The following is a 23,674-nucleotide window of genomic DNA, read 5'->3' as shown; positions in this document are numbered from 1 at the left end:
GTCGGATATTGAAGCATGGTTGAAAGTGACGAAAAAGTGACGATTTGGGGTGAGAATGTGTTGCTTATTTACAACAAACATAAACTCCCTTTGGGTAGAGCTGTGCACAACTGTAAACAATATTGCAGTACATATTGGAACTGAACATCCAACATACATAGTACTGTAATCATTCATGCACATCCAGACGTTCCTCATCAGTGAAAGCTGAGATTCACCTGAGAGAAATTGTTCAATTTAGGAGACATTTTCAGGGGAAAAAAAGATTTTAAAAAATTTGTAAAATTTGCTTGACAGATTTTGACAACTAGTTCAACATTTTTGTATGTAACGACTCAAGCAATGAAATGAGGACTATTAGTTTTATATGGAATGACTATTCAGCATTAACAAGTATAGTTAATTTTGACTGACATGACATAAGCAAATGATAATGTTATAAAACAGCAGAGAGTTGTATGAAAGCAATTGATGCATGTCCAAAAGCATTTGCAATTTGTTGGAAGGAATGAGAAACTGCTACTATGATGTGCACAAATGACTAAAGGTTGTGGAGGTTGAACTAACTGTTGTGCAAATGTAAATAGTGATGTAAGAAATGCACCAAAGCGACTGAGAAAAACTGTACTGATGCTCTGATATCATTTAAAACCTTTTTCATGTATGGAGTCAGATGAAATAATGAGGTAATACATATGAGAAAATGTATTTCATTTAATCTTGTTGTGTTGCGAAAAAGGAAAGACAGTAACGCGCAGAAATCTTCCCTGTATTATTGGAGAGTGGAGACCACCATTGGACCTTTAAACGGGCTTACACATCCATCTATCCTTCTATCCATCTAACTATTATTTATCTATCTGTCAATCTACCCTTCCATACCTCCATCCATCCATCCGTCAATTCATTCATCCATCAGTCCATCCATCCATTAATTTACAGAAGTACAAATATATAATCTCTCAATTAATATGATCTTTAAAAAACTGTGTATAATAAAAATAGATTAGAATAACGTAACGCTGCTTGACATCGCAACTGCCCAACTTTGTGTCATTTTAGTATTATATTTTCTATTAGCATTATGTGAAGTATGTAATACTTTCTAATAAGGAAACAAACCAATCCGCAAATAAATAAAGCACAATATCCAGAGTTTTGGCCCACAGACGTTGTGTTTACATTTCTCTGAAGTCTTCATCTGTCTCTCTTCAGTGTGTTAATAGTGTTCGTGTGCTCAACTATGGAAGACGAAGTCTGAAGTATAAACAGATTCTGCCTCACCAGGAGCTCGATGACTGTGGAGGAATGTGTTCGTATAGACAGAGCTTTTCTCCGTCTCTTACTGAACATTCCTTCAACGAGAACAAGAAGATAAAGGAGGAAAAAGTGAGGAATATCAGTCCACTCGCAAAGAAAACTACTCCAGGTGTAAAGGTAAGTAGTCATATATTATTTAGGATTCAAAATGGCTTCAAAAAGTAGGCTACTGGGATGATTTTGTCACAATTAGGCTGTGAACATCATTCATTGCATTAGATCAGGCATAGACACAATGCTTTTCGTCTTCATTTTCAATGAAGATATTTTGTTTTATTTCAAACAAAAACAAACTTTCATGAAATGTTTTGCTTGTAAATTGTTTGTGCATTTTATTAGACAATAAATCAGTTACCCAAATTGGGATTTAAGTGCTGATAAAAAAAATAAAATAAAAAAAAAAGCTAATAATTGACAAAATCATACAAATGTCAAATTAAAATAAATCATTTAAAAATAAAAACAATAAAAATAAATCACTAGCTAAAAAAGATAAAATATTTTATGTGTATCTGAGAACATGCAAATATGAGTTTGAATGACAAAAATGGATAAGACACCAAATTTCTACACTGTGAAAATGATGAATAATGATTATTAGAGCATGTTTTACAAGAACATACTACTTCAGTCTTTCAACTTAACTTCATATTTAATTCAACGGGTTACTTGCCATTTCGTACCAATTATTTGTGAAATTTAATAGCAATTTCTGAGTGAAATAAGTAAATCCTACAATATTTTTCTATGTAATGTCTGTTCAGAACCACAGAAAGACACATTAAACTAGAACTTACACTAATGTACATCAGAAGTATGTTTTCCTTAATTTCCTTATATGAGATTCAACAATAAAGATTTTTTTCAAAATTGTTAAAATGACTTGTAGCCAATGCGATTACCTAAAATTAATTCAAAGCATAATATTAATAGATTTCAAATTTGAACCCACAGTAAACGAGATCTGTCTTGCGCAGTGAGTTCAGCAGCTCTTTTATCTTCTAGGATGCAGCCAGAAAACCTCGTGTCGATGGCGACACTTCAGCCTCCAAATGCATCCGTCACTCCATCATATATGGATTTTTTCAACTCAACAGAGTGGCAACTAGTCTACTCCGTTATTCCACCGTACATCTTCATCGTGTGCTTGGTGGGAATTCTGGGGAATTCTTTCGTATTGCTAGTGTTCTTGCTCCAGGGAAACCGATGGTCCGTCCCTGAGATCTACCTTGGTAATCTGGCTCTGGCTGACCTTATTCTTCTAATCTGTCTGCCTTTTTGGGCCATGAACATCCTTAACTATTTCATGTGGTCTTATGGGGAATTCATGTGCAAAGTCGTCAACCTCTCCATCAACGTCAACATGTACACCAGCATCTACATGCTGGTCATGGTGAACGTGGACCGCTACCTAGCGCTCGTCTTGACCATGAAGGCTCGATGGCTGCGGCGGAAACGCTACGCTAAGCTCATTTGTGTTGTTCTTTGGCTGTTTGGTGTGGGAATGGGTTTCCCGACAGCTTTGATGCGAAAACTGGTAGACATTCCAGCTCACCAAGCCGTCGAATGCATACTGGATTATCCCAGCAAAAGTTGGAGAATGGCTCATTTTATGCTACTAAACCTGGTGGGCTTTGCTCTGCCGTTCCTGATCATCACATTCTGCTGTTTCAATATCGTCCGAGCCTTGAATAGAAGGAGAGACAACGTTAATTGTGAAGACAGAAACGACAGAAAGGCTACAATCCTGGTGTGCGCCGTCACCCTGTTCTTCCTCGTCTGCTGGGGTCCGTTTCACCTCGTAACTTTCATCGACCTACTCTGTGATCTAAGAGTTTTGGAAGAGGATAAGTGGGACCACTTTCTAAATATTGGACACCAGTTTTCCGTATACTTGGCGTTCTCAAACAGCTGCCTGAATCCGGCGCTCTATGTTTGCTCTGGAAACTATTTCAGGAGGAAAGTCAGCAGCATCTACAACAGAAGAAAACACTCGTCGGATGTGACTGTTCTACAGAGGACGGTTTTAACATCTACAACAACTGCCAATCAAATCAAGCCTGTTCTGTTATATGAGAAAGACTAGTTCGGGATTTTTACAACACAGCCATGATCTATCAATGCTATCAATCAGTGGCTCCAATATTGTTGCAATTATGGTTTAGTTATTAAAACATTTTTTTTAGATATGGCATATATATACTGTGCAACAGTCTTAGGCATGTTAATATTATACAGGCTCCAAAAATGTATTCTAAAGGAAAACAATGTGTCTTAACATTTAACACGAGGCAAGAATAACCCACGGTTAAATGCACAACATTATAGAGAGCCATTCTGGCTTGAATTTAGCTGAAATTTAGTTAAAGCTATACTCCACTTTTTTTGGAAATAGGCTCATTTTACAGCTCCCCCAGAGTTAAACAGTTGAGTTTTACCGTTTTCGAATCGATTTAGCCGATCTCCGGGTCTGGTGGTACCACTTTTAGCATAGCTTAGATCATTGAATCAGACAGGACCATTAGCATCTCTCTCAAAAAAATGACCAAAGAGTTTCGATATTTTTGCTATTTAAAACTATGCGTAATGATATGACGCAGCGCCTGAAAATAGTCCCCAGCTCGGTAAATTCCAACGTGACCGGGACTAAGTTTGTCTAACCTATTAGACCTATTTTCAGGCGCTGCGTCATATCATTACGCCTGCTGGACTCATGGTACGGCAGCAAAGTTTCTTGATTATTACGCAGGAATGAGAGTATAGTTCCTACCCATATCAGCCTAGAAAATCGCAACTTTTCATTTTCCGTCGGTCTTAGTACACGATGCAACTACAGAAGAGTCAAGTTTTAAATAGGAAAAATATCTAAACTCTTTGGTCATTTTTTTGAGAGAGATGCTAATGGTCCTGTCCGATTCAATGATCTATGCTAAGCTATGCTAAAAGTGGTACCGCCAGACCCGGAGTTCGGCTGAATGGATTCGAAAACGGTAAAACTCAACTGTTTAACTCTGGGGGAGCTGTAAAATGAGCCTATTTCCAAAAAAAGTGGAGTATCCCTTTAAAAGCCTTTGCTGCATCTGTTCTCAACATTCTCCTTTCCAAAACACCCGTGCACTGCCTTCATTAATGCCTGCTTCTAAGGGGACATTCACATTACACACGATGCACTTCCTTTTTTAACTTGACAAAAGCACAGCACTTACTGTAGTATGGTGAGGAAAAAAAACTGTGAAACATTAATTTACTACGTTTGCATAGACCAGCAAAAAAAAAAAAAAAAAAAATGCAATGCTATGCATTTCAACAATATATATTATTTTGAATCATAATTTTTATCTGCACTTTTCAGAATTGGAAAAAATAAATGTATTATCAAAATGTCTCGACTCATTCTGAGGTTGTTGCAATGCATTCTGGGATTGTCTTCCCCCAAGGATGCATACAATTTTGGCCAAAGATGGTGTTTCTGTATTTGCTGTAGAGCTCATTTGCTGGTTTTACACATTTAAACACATTTGCTGGTTTTGCTGTTCGTATAAATGTTGTGCCGCGCAAAGTGAATTACTGTCATTCTGTATCAACACGTCAGCTTCAAACTGTTAGTGCTACACATTTTCACGTTTCTAAATATTTGATAAGGTTACGCTTACAAGTATTTACCTTTCAGCAATGATAAATACATTTTTTCCAATAAACTATTTGGTAAATATTTTAATTTGGCTTTTCTCCTTGAGGTTAATGGGCAGAGCTGGTGATATAAACAGGAAGAGCTGGTTTAGAGGAAGTCGCTTTAGATAAGCAATGCTCAGCACAGATGTGCTTACTCAAACCATCTCTTCAGCTTTGGTGCAACTTTGAACAAAGAGCACTCAGAGGTGAACACCTTTATCTTATTATCGAAACAGCAATGTCACCACATTCACACACATTTGCTAAAACAGCGGAGTGTGACATTTAACATCATTAGAAAAGCAACATGATTTGAAGGGAACTTGTATGAAATGTGTATGTGCGGCATTTAACCAGCAGCTTTCTCAAAGTTATCGTGAGATTGCTAAACCAAATATGGTGAAAAACTCTTTCAAGCATAATATTTACATTAAACCGGCGATGCTGACAAATGCGCGGTCCGGCCGAAGGGGCTTCGACTTTCTGCATTTCATGAGCTGGAAATTGTTTAAACAGTCCAAATATCATCAAGTTCATCTTTACAATTAAGCTAAAACAGCCTGTTTGCTTTACATTACTAGAAAAATTACAGGGACTGCAACTTTGTAAGCTGTCACTTAAAGAAGCATGTCATAAGTTGACCACTTTAACCAGCTATGAATTAGTCTTCTTGGTTTTAACACCATCTATGCACCACTACACACTTTTTTCACACTTTTTTCAACCTTTTAACTGTAATGTTGGGTTAGTATTGTTCTCCTGTATCTCAAACAGTAGATAATGGTGCTAGTGACGCCAAGGTCATGGGTCAAAGCGAGAATTTATCAAATGTAAATGTGTAATTGAATGTAATGCATGTAGCTTTGGATTCTGTCAAATGCATGAATGTAACTGTAAATGTACCTTGGTGCGGCTAACTTGTAAATATGCAAATACTCGAGCCACTGATATTTATATTACGTATAAGCAAATACTCTTCTACTAACCCACACCTCTGTGCCAGACCCACTCAATGATCTCACCAGCTGGATGGCAAATTTATTCGGAACTGCAACATATTAAATTTTACAATACTCAGATCCTCACTGATGTGAAACCAGCGATTCAAATGAGAGAGATACAAAACAGAAAACGGTACATGACTCACTCAACATCAACATCAGTGGAAAATTGACATGCATTTTATTTAGGATGCTAGAAAGTGTAATAGGATGCTTCTTGTAAAATATTCCTCTTTTTAAAAACACAAAATTGAAAATATGTGGAACAATTAGAGCTGTGAAACGATTAATCGCATCCAAAATAAAAGTTTGTGTTTACATAATTTGTACTGTGTATAAATATTTTGTATATATAAATGTACACATGCATGTATATATTTACGATTTTTTTTATTTATGAATAAAATATTTATATTTAATATAGATTATGTATAAATATATATATATATATATATATATATATATATATATATATATATATATATATATATATATATATATATATATATATATATATACAGTGGCCTATATACATGCAAATATTTCTTAATACATGTGTGTATTTATTATATATACACAAAATATGTGAATTGGGATGAAGCCAGGGTTTAATGCAGAAACCACTCTTGTTTCACATATACATCACATCCGTGAAGATGTTTCAGTTATCTGGTTTTAATCCAGATGTCTAAACTGTCCATACGTACGGTATGATAACACACGATACATCTGCAGTGCATCAGCTTTAAAGGAATTTGTGCAGAAAGATTGTCTGTCGTTGCTGGTGAGATAGACGAACAGATGAGAGAGAGAGAGAGAGAGAGAGAGAGAGAGAGAGAGAGAGAGAGAGAGAGAGAGAGAGAGAGAGAGAGAGAGAGAGAGAGAGAGAGAGAGAGAGAGAGAGAGAGATTCAGATTAAACAAACACCCAGATAAAATACTAAATGGATACTGAAAAATGGCAAATCCTAAAACTAAATTTGATCAGCAGTTCTAGAATGAGTTAGTCTGATTAATCAAAAAGAAAAATGAATCATAATTTAAGTGCTTATTTAATACAATGTAAAGTGTAGTGGTCTTATATGCTACACAGATGGGTTTAAAGGATAACTCTCGCCAAAATGCAACCTAGGGTCTTTTTGTGAATCTACCTGAGGCAAACTTTTGTTTAAAAGCATAATTAGAATGGAAACGCCACTTTTAAAAATTCTGGTCATATTGGCTTGTGAATGGGAGTGCTTGGGGCACGACTATGATAGCATCAAAAAATCGCTATTTTTAAAACACTAAGAAGGCTCGACACAACATGAAACTGTGCTGGAAGTCTCACCAGGGGCTCTACACATGAACTCCAGCATTGAGAACAGTGTTTGTGGACACAGAGTTTACTAAAAAGAAAGATTTTGAACAACTCAGGCTCTGTCCCAAATGGAACCCTAAGCACTCGCGGTCTTCCTCTGAGTCCGCACTTTCGCGACGTAATGCCGCTTTGACTGTCGGGAAGAAGTCTGCAGCGCAGTCCGCATCAGCGCGGGCTCTGCAAAAGTGCGCATCAAGGCCGTAAATCGACCACATGGGGGCGCTCGCGAGCACCCTTCTGAGATCTAAAAATGACAAATGGGACACACTGCGGTCTCGCGGACTTGACGGACACGCGCACGCGGCAGCCATTGTAAGTCCACAAGACCGAAAGTGCACATGAAGTGTGCCATTTGGGACAGGGCCTCACTGTCTCTGTGTCCGCCCGCATTTTGACAGTCAAAAATAATCGATCTCCGAATGCAACGTAACATGAGGAGAGTAAAGATGGAAAGCTCCTAAAGCTTAGTTCCATATAAATTCACGGAAAATTTTTATTTTTGTCGTTAATGAAAATCAATATTGACCTTGTATTTGAAAAAGGATCCTCCTATAAGAAGCAATACTAAAATTCAGAGTCAGTTCATTCACATTCGGAGATCGACTATTTTTGACTGTCAAAATGCCGGCGGACACAGAGACAGTGAGATGTTCAAAATCTTTCTTTTTAGTAAACTCTGTGTACACAAACAATGTTCTCAATGCTGGAGTTCATGTGTAGAGCCTCTGGTGAGACTTCCAGCAAAGTTTCATGTTGTGTCGAGCCTTCTTAGTGTTTTAAAAATAGCCATTTTTGATGCTATCATAGTCAAGCCCCAAGCACTCCCATTCACAAGGCAATTTGACCGAAAACGAAAATACGGTCAAATTTAAAAGTGGCGTTTCTATTCTAATTATGCTTTTAAATGAAAGTTTGCCTTGGATAGACTCAGTGGTGTAGTCTACGTGATACGCAGGTATACGCCGTATACCCACTAGAAAAGGCCAAGGATTTGCGTATACCCACTTAAAAAAGCGTGAGGATACGTAACAACTTCGTTTTGTGTCAGAACTTTCACTTTCATTCATAAATTCACCCCGTCTGTGTTTGCGAAGCGACACGGATCGAATCGCGGAATCCAGTCACAAATGGAACTTGCTATAGCCTAGGGCAGAACGTCACGGCTTTTGGCTATTTTTGAATGAATAAATCAAAAGTAGGGCTGTACAATGAATCAAATCTCGAAATGGACTAGTGTCTGTGAATATTAAAGCTAAAAGAGACTGCAATTGTTCTACGCGTCTCTGGGAATGAGCGCTCAGTGTGTGCTCCACTACAGACACAGACACACACACACACACACACACACACACACACACACACACACACACACACACACACACACACACACACACACACACACACACACACACAAGCACGGGTGACCAGAGGTGGGTAGTAACGAAGTACATTTACTTCGTTACATTTACTTGAGTACTTTTTTAGAAAAATTGTACTTTTAAGAGTAGATTTGAATGTGGGTACTTTTTACTTTAACTCGAGTACATTTCTAATGAAAAAAACTGTACTTTTACTTCCTTACATTGGGCGACGTTCCTCTCGTTACTTTATTTTAATGCAATATGTGTTGTTAAATGCGTAGTTTATTCCAAGCGCGCTGTATCTTTTTTTCTGGACTTGAGCGATGCTCAATTCACAAATGAATCACTCTTTTGAGTCGATTCTGTTCAAAGACTTCATCAAACAAGTTCAGATCTGTCTAAGTCGGTTCGCGAATCAGTTTGAATGATTCAGTTCCTGATTCTGTTCAGTTCCCTGCACGCACTGAATCATCTGAAGCGATTTCAATTCACACTGGACTCGGAGTCGTAACAGGAAGATTTAAGCACATCAAGAGCGTTAGATGAAGTGGCAGTGGACCTACAGTACAGTCAAGTGAGAGCAAATCTTCAAATGCATCATATTTTTGCCAGCGATGAAGATCTTTATTAGTTGAACATCTTCGTAAGCTGTCTGTGAATGAATGATTCCACAGGAGTCAGGACGATATATTCGATTTCATTTCACTCAGGTAATACATTTTACAACCAAACAGATTATTACGCCACGATACTAGAAAGTATGACATTACCCGTTTTTTGGACATATACATTAATTTACATTAAATAAAGCTCCCATTGTTCACAGTTTATGAACACCCGCCATCCCGCGGTAGTGTGTGTGTGTGTGTGTGTGTGTATTGCGCAGTGGCGTGCGGACTCGGCTTGAAAACGAATGCCTTTGCCTGCCGTAGATAGTTAACCAGTTAAAACATGCTTGCAGAAATATACATTTGATTATATTTTGGAGAACAGTCAGAAGAAGATTCGTCGATGTATTTTTTTTTTTTTTTTTTTTTTTTTTTTTGTGTGTGTGTGTGTGTGTGTTCAGGTTCAGTAGCAGTCATGAGCGCGAGCACATGTGAAGAGTTCTTAACTCTTCTCTGTCAATACATGCCTTTGAATGCAACACTCTGCAGATTCACTTTATTTCGACATTGTCTAATAATCCAAATGTAGTTGTATAAGTTACTATTATACAAACCAGAGGACAGGCAATGGTTTTCGAGCTATACAGATGGCAGAAATATTGCTTACGTCTCTCTTCTGTTTTTGTTGCAAAGATAGCTGATAATAATAGTCATTTAAATAAACAAAATCTAAATAATATCATATTTTATATATATGACGACTTAAGAGGCAAAAGCCTCTAAGTACCATCTGAAATTTTCTTCTAAAAGAGCATTTTTATCAAGCTTGTATGTTTATGTTCACACTTAAATGGCAATGAAAAGTAGCCTACCTATTAATTGTCATTAAAGTGAAATTACTGAATTTAAATATACGAGCTTGATAAAAATGATTGTTTTAGAAGAAAATTTCAGATGGCACTCAGAGGCTTTTGCATCAAGTCTTCATATATATATATTAGGGGTGACCCCGAATAGTCGAAGATTCGATGCTTCGATAGGAGGAGCCTGATTCGACTACCGATCTCACGGTCGAATCTTCGCAGGGGTGTTATGAAACGAGGATCATGCCACTTTGGCTATATGAGGGCGCTCAATGTCTGATTTCACATAGAACTAGCTTTTATGTAAATACGTTAATATTCAGCCTATTATGATAATGCTGTAGGCCTATATAAAAATGTGCAAAGAAAGAAGCTTTTAATAAATATTTTTTAACGTGCGAATAAATCCAAACACCCCGTGACAGATTTAAGTTTCACTTTCAATCCGTGACCGACAGAGGAGCGTCTTCGCGGCAAGGATTTAAATCTTTAACAATGTCTGGGATAAGAAAATCTAAAGTGTGGATGTACACCATCAGAAAGGATATTCTCCAAGGCTGGATTTAGCATCAGGAAAACCATGATCGCACTTCTGCCGGCCACCGTTAACATGTTTCACGCATAGACTGGGTTTCACGTTAGAATGTATTTTATCCGCGCGCACAATTTGAAAAGACTCCAACGGACAGACAGAGTGAAAGACGTTCAGGATTTGTTCTCTCGATCAGGTATAGGGTACAAGTGATTTCAAAACTTTTCAGCCGGTTCTAATTTTATTTTTGGATGCTGTGAACATTATTAGCTAAAAAGACTGCCTCTCCAGTTTAGCATTTATTGCTGTTTCTGCAGTTAAAAAGACAAAGTTGAAAATTCTGGCTACTATCGTTATTTTAATAATTTCTTTATTTTTATTTTATTTATTAATCTCTCAGGGTTATCTAATCTAACTATTTGTGGCTTGTGTTTTGAATATATGTTCCCCTGCACTTTAGGCATTTTGCACACATTTGCTCCTCATCCTGTGACTTGAATCTGATTTATTTCGTTTTGTATTTTTATTTATTAGAAAGGTATATTCTGTTCTAATTTAATTTAGTAAATTAATTGTTTATTTTTTCGGTGCATCGATGTTGTGCTGTAGGCTGGCCTGCTCGCACAGGTAATTTAGGCGATTTAATTTGATTTGCATGTGAAATGCAAATCTGCAGTGTGGCCTTTCTGGAGTTATTTATGTTATTTCTTAGTTTTATTGATCAAAAATGTTTTTATACATTTTCTTCTATATCTTTGTGTGATTTTCTGTACATCGCGGCTTTGAAACGTTAAAGCCCCGCCCCCATACACATGATTCGACTATTAGTCGACTATGGGCAAGACATGACGATTCTGATTCGACTATGAAAATCCATAGTCGGGGACAGCCCTAATATATATATATATATATATATATATATATATATATATATATATAGGCCTATATGATCCGAAGTAACTAGTTACTCGCTACTTGAGTAGTTTTTTCATTGGATACTTTTTTACTCTTACTCAAGTAACTATTAAGATTATTACTTTTACTTTGAGTAAATATTTCTATAAGTACTTGTACTTTTACTTGAGTACAGTTTTTGGATACTCTACCCACCTCTGCGGGTGACTCACGCTCGTGGTTTTTTCAGCGTTTCACTGTATTGAGACATGAATGATGTAGGCTACAGCTACACATGTGCATTTCATCGCAGAGCTGCTATGAGAGTCACTTGACGAGAATTTCACCATTTCATTTGATAAAACTATCGTCATTCATTCGTATCATATACACACAGAAACTGTTATGTCTTTACGACAACCTGTCAAAATAAAAGTTCGGTATAACTTGAAGAAATTATAACAGAAATATATTACTATTGCACAGTAGAGTATACTTCAGGCCTAATAATAATATTAATAATAATAATAGTTTATTAAAACACACAGAAACTCAAATGTCTACAACCCATTTGGGGGTATTAGAGTATACTCACTACAAAAAACTAGACTACACCACTGGATATACTCACAAAAAGACCCTAGGTTCAATTTTGGCGACAGTTACCCTTTAAAAGGTACACATAACATGTTCCTTATAAGACAACCAGGACTTTTAAGGTTTGCAATTAAAATCAGTAACTTAATCTTTTATGTCAAAACATGAGAGTTTACATTAGAGATTGCAATAAATGTATTCTTTAGGATAAACTCATTGAGAGATGAACCCTCACGCTATCAAGGGGGTCCTTGTACACAACACAATAAAAGACACAAAAAACACACAAAAAAATAAACACTCAACACAATTAAAAACTGATTAACATTGTTTTAGAGGGTTTAAAACATGTAAAGAATTACTTAATATAAAATGTAATATGATCATGTAAACTAACATGATGTGCTTAAAAGGATCACTACCCAAACATTTACATACACAAAACATGTAATGTATAAATAATTTAATATAACATATTGTATTGTAGTATAAAAATAAAGATATCTATAAGGAAACTGGGTAGAATTATTTCCCATATATTTAACAAATTGCACACATGCACAATATTCCCTTTATCCTGGAAATCAGCAGCCATGCTGAAATAGTTTCTAAAACATGATTTGCATGGCATATTTTTCCGTGAAGTCAACGCCTACTCACAGTACTATATGTTGAGAGGATGAGAGTTGCACTCAGCTCCATTAGAAAAATAATACCATGGCTGACAACGCTTCTTCAAACCAGACTATCTGCACACATGGCAACTCGGTGGAGCGGTACATGTACCCGACGGCTTACTCAATATTCTTCATCATTGGATTTCCAGCGAACTGTTTGTCTCTGTACGTGGCCTGTGTTCTGATGAAGAAAGGCAATAATTTGGCGGTTTATCTGATTAACTTGTGTGTCGGAGATCTGCTGTATATTCTAACTCTGCCCGTCTGGATCATGATGGCGCTCGGGGAGGCGGCGAGTGACAGTCTGTGCAGTGTTATCGCGGTGGTCATGTTCAACAGCTTCTACGTGGGCTCGGGGTTTCTGTGCTGCATCTCGATGGATCGATATTTAGCCATAGTGTTCCCGCTGCATTTCATGCGGGTGCGAGAGGTCAGGACCGCTGTGATGGTGAGCGTCATCGTATGGCTGGTGGAGATTACGCTTCATCTCGGTCTTCTGGCGTACAGAGATGAGATCTGGAACTTTTCTGCCAGTCGAATGTGCGAGGAGCCAATGATTATGACCAAAGTTTCTGCCAACGTGGCCATCACACGAGCCGTCCTGGGGTTTCTCATTCCTGTGCTCATTATGACCTTCTGCTTCATGGAGATCATCAGGGCGCTGAATAAAAGCACATCTACTGTGGTCAGCGAACGGAGAAAGATCTGCTTTCTACTCCTGTTTCTTCTGTTCACCTACTTGGTGGCTTTTACCCCGTTTCAGGTGGTGATGTTCATCAGAGGACTGCTGGAGCCCGGAGACTGCGGCGTTGCGCAAAACCTGAGAGGGGTTTACATGGTGTTTGTGGCCACCACGACAATAAACAGTGTTTTAGATCCCATCATTTATTGTCTCATAAGTGAAAGTGCCAAATCTGAAATGAAAAGCCTTTTTAAGTGCTGTGGGAAACAACTCAGCAAGATTTATTCATCTGTGGTGAAAGCCTGAGTTTATAATAACACTGGAAGACTGCAAATATACTGTATATGCATGTCTAGACACACTCATTTGTTAGTATTCACAATGCTTATATACAGTAGCAGCCAAAAGTTTGAACACAATTGACTGAATTTATGTTGCTTATGATCGCAACCCTGTAAAGCCTGACATATGAAATCATTGAAAGAAAAATCTTTGCAAAAGTGAAAAAAGTTAGTGGAATTAAAATAAAGTTTGCATATGTGTTTTCTGTTCAGGTTTTTATGGCTCATATATAGAGTATGATAAAGTTAATTAAGGAGGGGGGAAATATATCAGAGACTCAAACTGAGCAAAAATATGGACTTTGGATATTTATATGGACAAAAAGATTTTTTTTTTTTTTTATGTATATCAATGAGATCTTTATAACAGTATAACAGACTACTGACATAAAATGCAATATCAGTCGTCACTAATAATATGATATTTAAATGCTTAGTTTTATGATCAAATCTCTGTAGTTTTAAAACATATAATGCAATGCAATACAATGATGATGGAGTTATGAACAAATAAACCTTCCTCAAAAGCCTAACAATCATATTTGAGACTCACAATTGAACAAGATAAAAAAAAAAAAAAAATGTATTAGCCTATGTGTGAATAATCAAGTCAAATGAAGTTGCTTAAGTCCAGTAAGTGTTGATCTTGAAATATTACAAACAATATCAAAGTTATTCTTATGTTTACTTGATAAATTAAAGATTTCACAGCAAAATGACACGTGAAGCTGGAGGTGGACGTTTGTACAATTGTACACATGTAGTAGATTGAGTGCAACAGGTTTTTATTTTCAGCAAAGTTTTGATCATATTGATAGAAATTTGTTTATCAAATATGATACAGGGGTAAACCTAAAGGCTTCTGCTTATATAGTATGTGGACAAATATAAACTGTGCATTTGTGTGTGAACTGTTAAGATATGGAAAATAGTCATAATAAAAATGAGCAGGTGTGTCCAAACTCTTGGATGCTGCATTTCTGTGCACTTGTTTGGTGTGTGTGTTTGTTTCCGGAGAGCTCAGAGAGATCTTATCCATTTCACAGCACGCAATCCCACTATCGAAACATCGTCTGTGGTTTCTGAAAGATGTCTGACTCCACACATGCATTCAGAGGATACACGAAACCACTGTCATCAAAACAAGTGATGACTGAATTGAAAGTATTATTTATTGCTGCTCTATTGGGAGTTCTCTCTATAAAATGACACCATATTAATCAAATTGATTTTAATTAATATTTGGTAACACTTTAGTTTAGGGTCCAATTCCCACTATTAACTAGTTGCTTATTGGCATGCATATTACTAGAGTTACGTATGCAGACACAGGAGAGGAAGAATGATGGTGAATAGTGATATTATTGACAATAAAGGTGCAGGGATGAGGTGAGCAGGTAGGGAAAGTCCAAAGGGTGATCGAGGAAGGCGCTGGAGACAGGGAGATGAGTCCACATAACACAAACGAACAAACAAGGTCGGACAAGGAACTGTGGTGAGGAGTGTGCCTTTATAGGGGAGGTAAAGAGAGTGATGATGAGATGCAGGTGAGTGTGATGAGGAATGACATGCAGGTGGGAACCAGAATGGATGCTGGGAAGTGTAGAGAAGAGGATGGTGACTAGGGTGAACTGTGACAGAAGCCGTATAACATCTCTGGGGTGGGAGAGGGGACACCCAGGAGGCTGACGAGGGTGTGGCCCATATGGAGCAGGCCTTTCAGGCGGCCATGGAAACTCAGTGGACAAGAGCGCAGCCGGCATTGAGGGTGTGTGTGATACTCAATGTTCGGTCTGGGTAGGAGGTAAGGCACGCCAGATCGAGAAACGCAGCGGTGTGGGCCTCGAGAGGTAGCTGGTCCTGGTCTATACAAAAGGGGAAGCACAGCAGGATCCATTCTTCGGTTTAGGTCCGACCTTCTGTCAGGGATGCAGACACAGGAGAGGAAGAATGATGGTGAATAGTGATATTATTATGACCGCCGCTAGCGTAGCTAGCGAAAGCGGTCATATAGGGATTGTCAATTTATTTTTTTTTATTTTTTTTGTCACCTTACTGAATTTTTCGTCAACGATACCAGGGACACCGAAGCACCGGGGAACATGAAATTTGGTGGGCATGTAGCCCCACTACACTTCTACGGAAAAATTTCGTTTGGTCCCCGGGGGCCACTCCCCCCCCCCGCGCTGGGCCCCCCCAAACCCAAAAAAATGCAGTTTTTCCTAAATAACTACCTGAACCGTGGCACCGAGGATGAAGAAATTTTTATGGTATGTTGGTCTACTAGACTTTTACGGAAAAATTTCGTTTGGTCCCCGGGGGCCACTTCCCCCCCCCTGCGCTGGGGCCCCCGTAAATTTTTCGTCAACGATACCAGGGACACCGAAACACCGGGGAACATGAAATTTGGTGGGCATGTAGCCCCACTAGACTTCTACGGAAAAATTTCGTTTGGTCCCCGGGAGCCACTCCCCCCCCGCGCTGGGCCCCCCCAAACCCAAAAATATTCAGTTTTTCCTAAATAACTACCTGAACCGTGGCACCGAGGATGAAGACATTTTTATGGTATGTTGCTCTTAAGGGCCCACATCAACCTAGCCCATAATCACTCATTTGTGATTTGCGCCCCTCCCATAAAAAATGAAAATGCAATATTATTCTGCTTTAATCGCCCCTATCTTCAGTGGAGATGTTCAGAACTGCACCATATTTCATGTGTATGATTAACTTGACATCCTCTGGGGGTATCCTCTGCTAAGTTTAGTAGAATTTCATCCATGGGGGGATATAAAATAAATTCATTTATGTGCACATTTAGTGACTGTACACTCATCAGCCTGTAGATGGTGCTGTTGAGCGAAGGGTTGCTGGTTTAGGATGATACTGTCACACACACACATGCAGGAATACAAACAAACGCAAGCATGCACACACACTGACATCCACACGCACAGACACACACCCATACACACACATACAAATCCACATGCACAGACACACACACACAAACACACACGCGCACACATGTACGCACACATACATACACGCACAGACACACACACACACACACACACACACACAGACACACACATACACAAACACACACACATACACACACACACACACACACACACACACACACAGACAGACATGCACATACTATTACTTTTTTTAGGTATATACATAAACACGCAATACAGCCAAATTACTCCACGTCATTTATTTTTGTGGAAAGCCAGTGCAGGCCTGAGCGGCGGTCATATTTTGTACCGCGATGCGGTACATCTAGTTGACAATAAAGGTGCAGGGATGAGGTGAGCAGGTAGGGAAAGTCAGAGCACCTCATTAAGTGTATAATTGCATGGCCTTTGCAGTGGAAACATTTCTTGAAGTTCCTGAAGAAGCATTTTGATGGTCCCATTAGTCTCAATCGATTTATTCGGCGGTGAATGAAAAAAAGTTGATGAAATTGAGTGGTTTGTTTGACTATGTTCTGGGGGAAGGTTTTCAAGGCTCTTGGCTGAGCACATGCAGATGCACATGCAGATTGTGCCTGGGCCAGAGAGGCTACGCAGGCAAACAGGGAGTGAGGAAGTCGGAAGAGTTGATGGTTGCCCACTCAGTGATGGTAAAGTTGCAGTTTTCTTCTGAGTTGGAATGAAGAAAATACAGTCTGACTCTGTTGGGAGAGTGAAGGCATAGCAGGCTGTGGTCACGGCCTACAGACATCAACCCGAAGAAGCAGCGGTAGAGGCCAGAAGAAGAGAGCGAGGGTCACTGTGAATTTGTCTCTAATAAAGCCTGAGAAAAGTCCCACTTCTCCAGGTTTGCTTGACCAATGAGAAAGGTGGAATTTCCAAGCATTTATGGATCTTTTGTTTTAAGCGTGCTCATTTGCATGTGCATCTGGATTGGTTGCTAATGAAGAAACTATGAAAGATTCTTGTAATACTAATATGTTGTGCAGCTATCGGCATATCATATACACGATCATTTCGATCTTCAAAGTACCAATTTATAGAGACCTAACATGGTATAGGTGAGGTTAAATTGACCATTGATTCTTTTGTAAAATACACAGTATCAAAAAATAGTATTAAAAGACATTACACAAGACAGTAAATTATTCACAAAATGTTCTGGGATGCATGTTCATTTATGGATCAGTTCGTCGATAAATTATCGCAGGAAAGTCTGTTTTAAGGTCTGTAGGTCTTTCCTATGGCCGAGGTCCTGACCACATGAACACATTTTTTACAGCAATAAAGACATCTTATCTGATCGTCACCCTGGCGACTGAAACCTTTCCTGCTCTCTTATCTCTTTTGGGGGGGATGTTTCATTCCTAAGAGTAGGCTTTGAAGCTTATTTGTTAAATGTAACAAATAGTTATGTGTCTGATTGTCTCAGTCGTTACATGAGTGTGATGAGGAATGACGTGCGGGTGGGAACCAGGATGGATGCTGGGAAGTGTAGTGAAGAGGATGGTGACTAGAGTGAACTGTGTCAACTAGGATATTGGCAGTTTATTAAAAGCACATATTAATGCCTTATTCTGCATGACCATATTTCTACATCCTTTAATCCTACCCCATACCTTAAAAGCAACCTTACTAACTATTAATAAGCAGTAATTATGAGTTTATTGATGCAAAAGGTTGTTAATAGTAAGTTAAAAGTGAGAATTGGACCCTAAAATAAAGTGTGACAAAATATTTTAGCTTAAAGTCCAGTACTGCAGTCTTACAGACTGATAACAGAGAACTCAACCTCATTATCAAAACTTAAAAACAGTAATCCAAGAATAACAACATGAGTGATTAAAAGACTCTGTTTCAGGAAGGCAGGATGCTGTCACTGCTTCTTGGGTGTTTTGTGGTTTCTGTCTGGAGTTACGCCAAATGAGGAAGTGATGTTTGCCACTCTTGCTTCCTCCCATGTGAAGGAGACTGTTGCAATGTGCAGTTCCTTCGATTATATCTTTGCAAATATTTGATCATATTTTTGTCATAAAAACAGTTTCCTGAATTGCTGCACTTATGGTGAGTAGATTTGATCTAAAATATTCAGCACATGGGCTTTTGATGCTATTAAAACGAATGTGGGTTTCAAAGGTTCGGTAGGTTGATTTCTACTGAAGATATTGTATAATAACTATTGTATAATAACTATTGTATAGCTGTTGTACACAGTTTTGTTCTTAATATCACGAGTCAGTATATAAATCTGCTTAAAAGGGACGTTTCACACAAAACTGAAGATTCTTTCACTGTTTAATCGCACTCATGTCGCTCGTAGGACTTCTGTGGAGCACAAATGCAGATCATATAATAATTTTATTCAACAAGTATGCATTCAAATTGATCAAAAGTGATATTAAAAGACATTTATAATGTTACAAAAGATTTCTATCCAACTTTTTTTATTCAACTTTCTGTTCAAAAAATCCTGAAAACAGATGCTGAATCATAACCATTTTCATTTGATTTATTTTCTTTCCAGGATTCTTTGATGAATTGAACATTCTATTGTACACTCTAAAAAATAAAACATTGGGTCAACAAAAAAAAATATGTTAACGTTTTCCACTAGAATTTTTATGTTAAGACTACTGGCAGAATTACATTAATTCAAAGCGATGTTTTGAGTATGGTGAATTACTTTTTTTGGGCCACAATAAAACGCATTTCTAAGTAACATGAACTTAATAATTTTCAACATGAATGCAAGTAATTAAGTTGATCCAACATAATGTTTTAAGTTAGGTGAAGGAGTTTTTTGGCCACAATAAAACACATTTCTAAGTAACATGAACTTAATAATTAAGTTGATCTCTGCAAGAGTTAAGTTGAGCCCTTTTGATTTGATTTGAAGTTGATTACTCTTTTAAACATACATGTAACATTCATCTTTTAATATATTTCCCTTTCAAAACATTTAAATGAACTGTATTACCATGTCCTTTCTAATACAACGTAAAGCATACATTTTCTTAGAAATCAACCTGTGTACTTATCACTTCAAATCAAACATTCAATTGAAATGTATGGTCACTACACTGTCATTGGACAGGCGCGCACACTGTTAACGATATCATTGGCTGTAGAGTGTGACAATCTGTCAATAAAAATCAGCCAACACTTTTTTGTTCTCCTCCGATCTACATTGATCTCATAAATTGCCTCTGTGAAGTTTGAACACAGAAAACATTTCATCACTGGATAGGTTTCGTTCGTCAGCTGAATGTGCCGAACGCTTTTCAGAGAAGATAAGGCAACGTTATTTTAGTACAATTCACACCCAGCGGTAACTCGGAGAAAAAAAATCTCTGAATGCTTAACGTGAAACTTCGGACTTCCGACCTATTACCATGGTGTCAATTCTCTATTGATTTTGATGGTAATATCAATTTTGATTAACGTTAATATGCGCGAGGGAGGGAGAGCAAGACAGTTTGAAGACTGTGAGAATGCGCGCGCGCGGCCGGAGGAGGGTGTATCTCTCTCTCTGCTCGTTCTCTCAGTAACATGCGGGCGCCTGTCACAATTGTAAACAATAAAAACGAAATTTGGAAAACTAAAACGGAATTCATAGGGCCCTACATAACTCCGACTTGTTTTGAGCAAAGTATCTGAACAAATAGTATAATGTTAGCTATACTCAATCAGTGACAGGCTACAGCTACTAGCTAACTTAACCTCGGCACACAGACTAACGTATACTATCAACACTGCTCAAATTTCAGAGTAAGGACTTCCAGATTTCGGTATTCGGTTACAGTAGGCTATCACCAACAGAATCCTGAGCGAATGCGAATATGTCTAAGCATAAAATTACTTACCATTCACCACATTACGCTTCAGCGAGTTTCAGCTGTGGCCACACTCCTCTGGCCTTAAACATGCGCAAGGAAACTGTGGACCGTTTACACGTCATCAAATTGTTTTTTACATTAACAGAACTTAAAATTAAATTAATTTTTGATTAACTGAAAATGTTCAACTCTGACAAGTCATGATAGTATATTGAATCAATAGGCATAATTTGTGTGTCATCCCAGCTCAATAAAATAACAATTACAAGTAAAAAGTCTAACAGCATCTCAGAACTTGATTTTTTATTTCACAACAATATATATATTTAAGTAATGACTAAAGGTCCTCTGAATTAGTTTTTAGAGTGTAGTAATATTTCATTGCTCAATGAATATTTCATTGCTCATATTATTTTTGCTCAAACAAATGCAGCCTCGGTGACACGAGACTTCTTTAAAAAACCTTTATTATTCCAAACTTTTGACCAGTATGTTCATTACTCACATAAAACTATCATATGATTTTGCGTGCTTCTGACCATTTTCAATGTCACTGTATATAAAAGAGCACAGAAGATCATTGGGGTTTGAAGCGATAGTGAATTAACTACAATTTTGTGTGAACTGTTCGGTTAATAGTTGGAATCCTGCTGTCAGGTAAAACGATCACACAACAAATAATGATGTTTATCCCCATCTAGCTGTCTTGAGATGAATGAAACGGACTGCTACCCGTCTGATAATCCAGAAAAGAAGGTATTCGTCACGTTGCACTTGGCTGTGATCGTGATCGGCATCCCGTCCAACATCTTCTTCCTATTTGTGTCATACCGGCTCATCCGTCAGAAGAACGAGTTGGGCGTTTATATGTTTAATCTTGCTCTCTCGGATCTCTTGTTTATCACGTGTTTGCCAGTGTGGATTCAGTTCGCTTTCCAGGACACATGGATTTACGGAAAGACCGCGTGTGTCGTGTGCGTTTTCCTGCTCTTCACAAACTTCTACACCAGCGCCTTACTTCTGAGCTGCATCGCTGTGGATCGCTACTTAGCCATCGTTCACCCGCTACAGTTTTGCGAGTTTAGAAAGCGCAGGATTGCAGTCAGCGTGAGCATTGTCGCTTGGATTTTTACCGTCATATTCAATGCGATCACTGTGCATCCAAATAGTGTCTACAAAGAGTTTGAGGATTATTCAATCTGCTTGGACCAATTTCCTTTGCCACCTCAGCAAAAATGGGTCAACGTCGCTCGTTTTGTAGTAGGCTTCCTCATTCCTGCATTGGTGGTGGGTTTCTGTTACTGGCAGATCTGTTCGGACATAAAGAAAAACCGAACTCTGGGGTCGATGGAGCGCCGGCATGTGTTCAAGCTTCTCGGAGGCATTTTGCTGACTCTCTACTTGTGTTTCGGGCCTGTGCACATCATGATGGTTTTGAGGGTTTTGCTGGATAAGTGTCCGTATCCCAACTGGCTCTTCATCGGATATAAGGCCAGCGTCTTCCTCTCGACGCTCAACTGCCTCGCCGATCCGCTCCTGTACGGCTTCACGGGCAGTACGGGTCAAGCCAGTGCTTCAAACTTGTTACTCGTCTTGAGGAGAATTAGGAAGAAAGAGGGGCAAAGAGAGGCGGGACAGCAAAACAACCAAATCCTTGGAACTGGTATGGATTCCAATCCCAAAAGCTCCATTTACTGTACATCTGAATAACAGGTGTGATTGGATCAAGCTGTTGTTTATATGCTATAGTGTTTTTAAAAAAAGAACGGGACTGAAACCAAGGAAGACTTATACAGTCAAACCAAAATGTATTCAGACACCTTCAACATTTCTCACATTATCACAGTTTATTTGCTATCGTTTAGAAAATGGTAATAAAATATGACAAGAACTCATTGATATTTCACCGGTTTTGTCCATCCTTCTGTTAGACTGTCTCACAAATGAATTATGTTGAATATCTGTCAGCTGTTAAATTGAAGTACACAACTATAATACCAATATAGGTCAATCAATTACCTTCATTTTGTTCAGCCTGTGGTGTAAAAAGGTCGCATTAGCAATAAAAAAATAAAAAACACTTCAGCAAAACATGCTCAGGTCAAAGTGTCTGAATCATTTTTGGTCCCAAATTTTGCATACATTTTACTGGTAGTCACTGTATGAAGAATTTTGGGGTATAATATGTCACAGTTTACTTTATTTTGCTATCCTCACTTACATAAATTAACTATAATGTCCTGCAACCACTAGTAATTTTTTTTATTTTTTTTTTATTTTTTACTAGGCTATATCTGGTGTCTGAATAATTTTCGGTTTGACTGTATATTCAAACACAATGACTGATCTATGAACTCTCTGCCAACGACAATGACAACTTACAATAATCCGATAACATTTTGAGAAATGAGAACAGCATTTCATAATAACTTCCTGTCAAATAATCCGCACTTCCTCAGAAATACCTGTGAGCTTTCGTTTTTAATCCCCCGTCTTCACTAATACTTTGCACAAAATATTATAAACATCTAAGGTGTGTTAAATCGATTTTGAGTGTGTTATCTATTATACAAGGTTGCATTCAACAATGCCTTTTTCATTGTTTTTCAATGGTATTGTTGACTTTTTCAATAATACCATTAAACTAATCTCCTATACTAATGAGTACTGTTTTTGTCCTATTTAATATGTATACAAACACATTTATATATTTCACTATTACCATTCAAAAGTTTGGAGTCTGTAAGATTTTTGTAACAAAGAAGTCTCTTCTGCTCACCAAGGCTGCATTTATTGATAAAAAAAACTGTACACACACACACACACACACACACACACACACACACACACACACACACACACACACACACACACACACACACACACACACACACACACACACACACACACACCTCAACAGAAAGGGGAAGAGTTCATTCAGGAAGTGCTAAAC

At 38.1% G+C, this 23,674-nt stretch overlaps 3 protein-coding genes across 3 annotated transcripts; all 3 read left to right on the top strand.

Annotated features, from left to right (window-relative positions):
• Window positions 1-1,305: 1,305 nt before the first annotated feature.
• bdkrb1 (bradykinin receptor B1) lies at window positions 1,306-3,507 on the top strand. Its single transcript, XM_082142638.1, has 2 exons — window positions 1,306-1,437; window positions 2,326-3,507. The coding sequence occupies exon 2, from the start codon at window positions 2,327-2,329 to the stop codon at window positions 3,404-3,406; it is 1,080 nt and encodes a 359-aa protein (XP_081998764.1). The 5' UTR covers window positions 1,306-1,437; window position 2,326; the 3' UTR covers window positions 3,407-3,507.
• Window positions 3,508-12,917: 9,410 nt separating this feature from the next.
• LOC309478619 (ovarian cancer G-protein coupled receptor 1-like) lies at window positions 12,918-15,851 on the top strand. The gene has a single exon (XM_082142233.1). The coding sequence runs from the start codon at window positions 12,925-12,927 to the stop codon at window positions 13,870-13,872; it is 948 nt and encodes a 315-aa protein (XP_081998359.1). The 5' UTR covers window positions 12,918-12,924; the 3' UTR covers window positions 13,873-15,851.
• A 2,947-nt stretch (window positions 15,852-18,798) lies between these two features.
• gpr65 (G protein-coupled receptor 65) lies at window positions 18,799-23,382 on the top strand. Its single transcript, XM_082143865.1, has 2 exons — window positions 18,799-18,949; window positions 21,423-23,382. The coding sequence occupies exon 2, from the start codon at window positions 21,433-21,435 to the stop codon at window positions 22,429-22,431; it is 999 nt and encodes a 332-aa protein (XP_081999991.1). The 5' UTR covers window positions 18,799-18,949; window positions 21,423-21,432; the 3' UTR covers window positions 22,432-23,382.
• The last annotated feature ends 292 nt before the right edge of the window (window positions 23,383-23,674 follow it).

This window comes from Leuciscus leuciscus, assembly GCF_965113295.1.
Source record: "Leuciscus leuciscus genome assembly, chromosome: 17".
Lineage (NCBI taxonomy): Eukaryota > Metazoa > Chordata > Actinopteri > Cypriniformes > Leuciscidae > Leuciscus > Leuciscus leuciscus.
This window is presented reverse-complemented; position numbering and strand designations above follow the sequence as displayed.

What these genes read in the sequence shown, in the direction of transcription:
- bdkrb1 (XM_082142638.1), top strand. Translation starts at nt 2,327, where the DNA reads ATGCAGCCAGAAAACCTCGTGTCGATGGCGACACTTCAGCCTCCAAAT.
- LOC309478619 (XM_082142233.1), top strand. Translation starts at nt 12,925, where the DNA reads ATGGCTGACAACGCTTCTTCAAACCAGACTATCTGCACACATGGCAAC.
- gpr65 (XM_082143865.1), top strand. Translation starts at nt 21,433, where the DNA reads ATGAATGAAACGGACTGCTACCCGTCTGATAATCCAGAAAAGAAGGTA.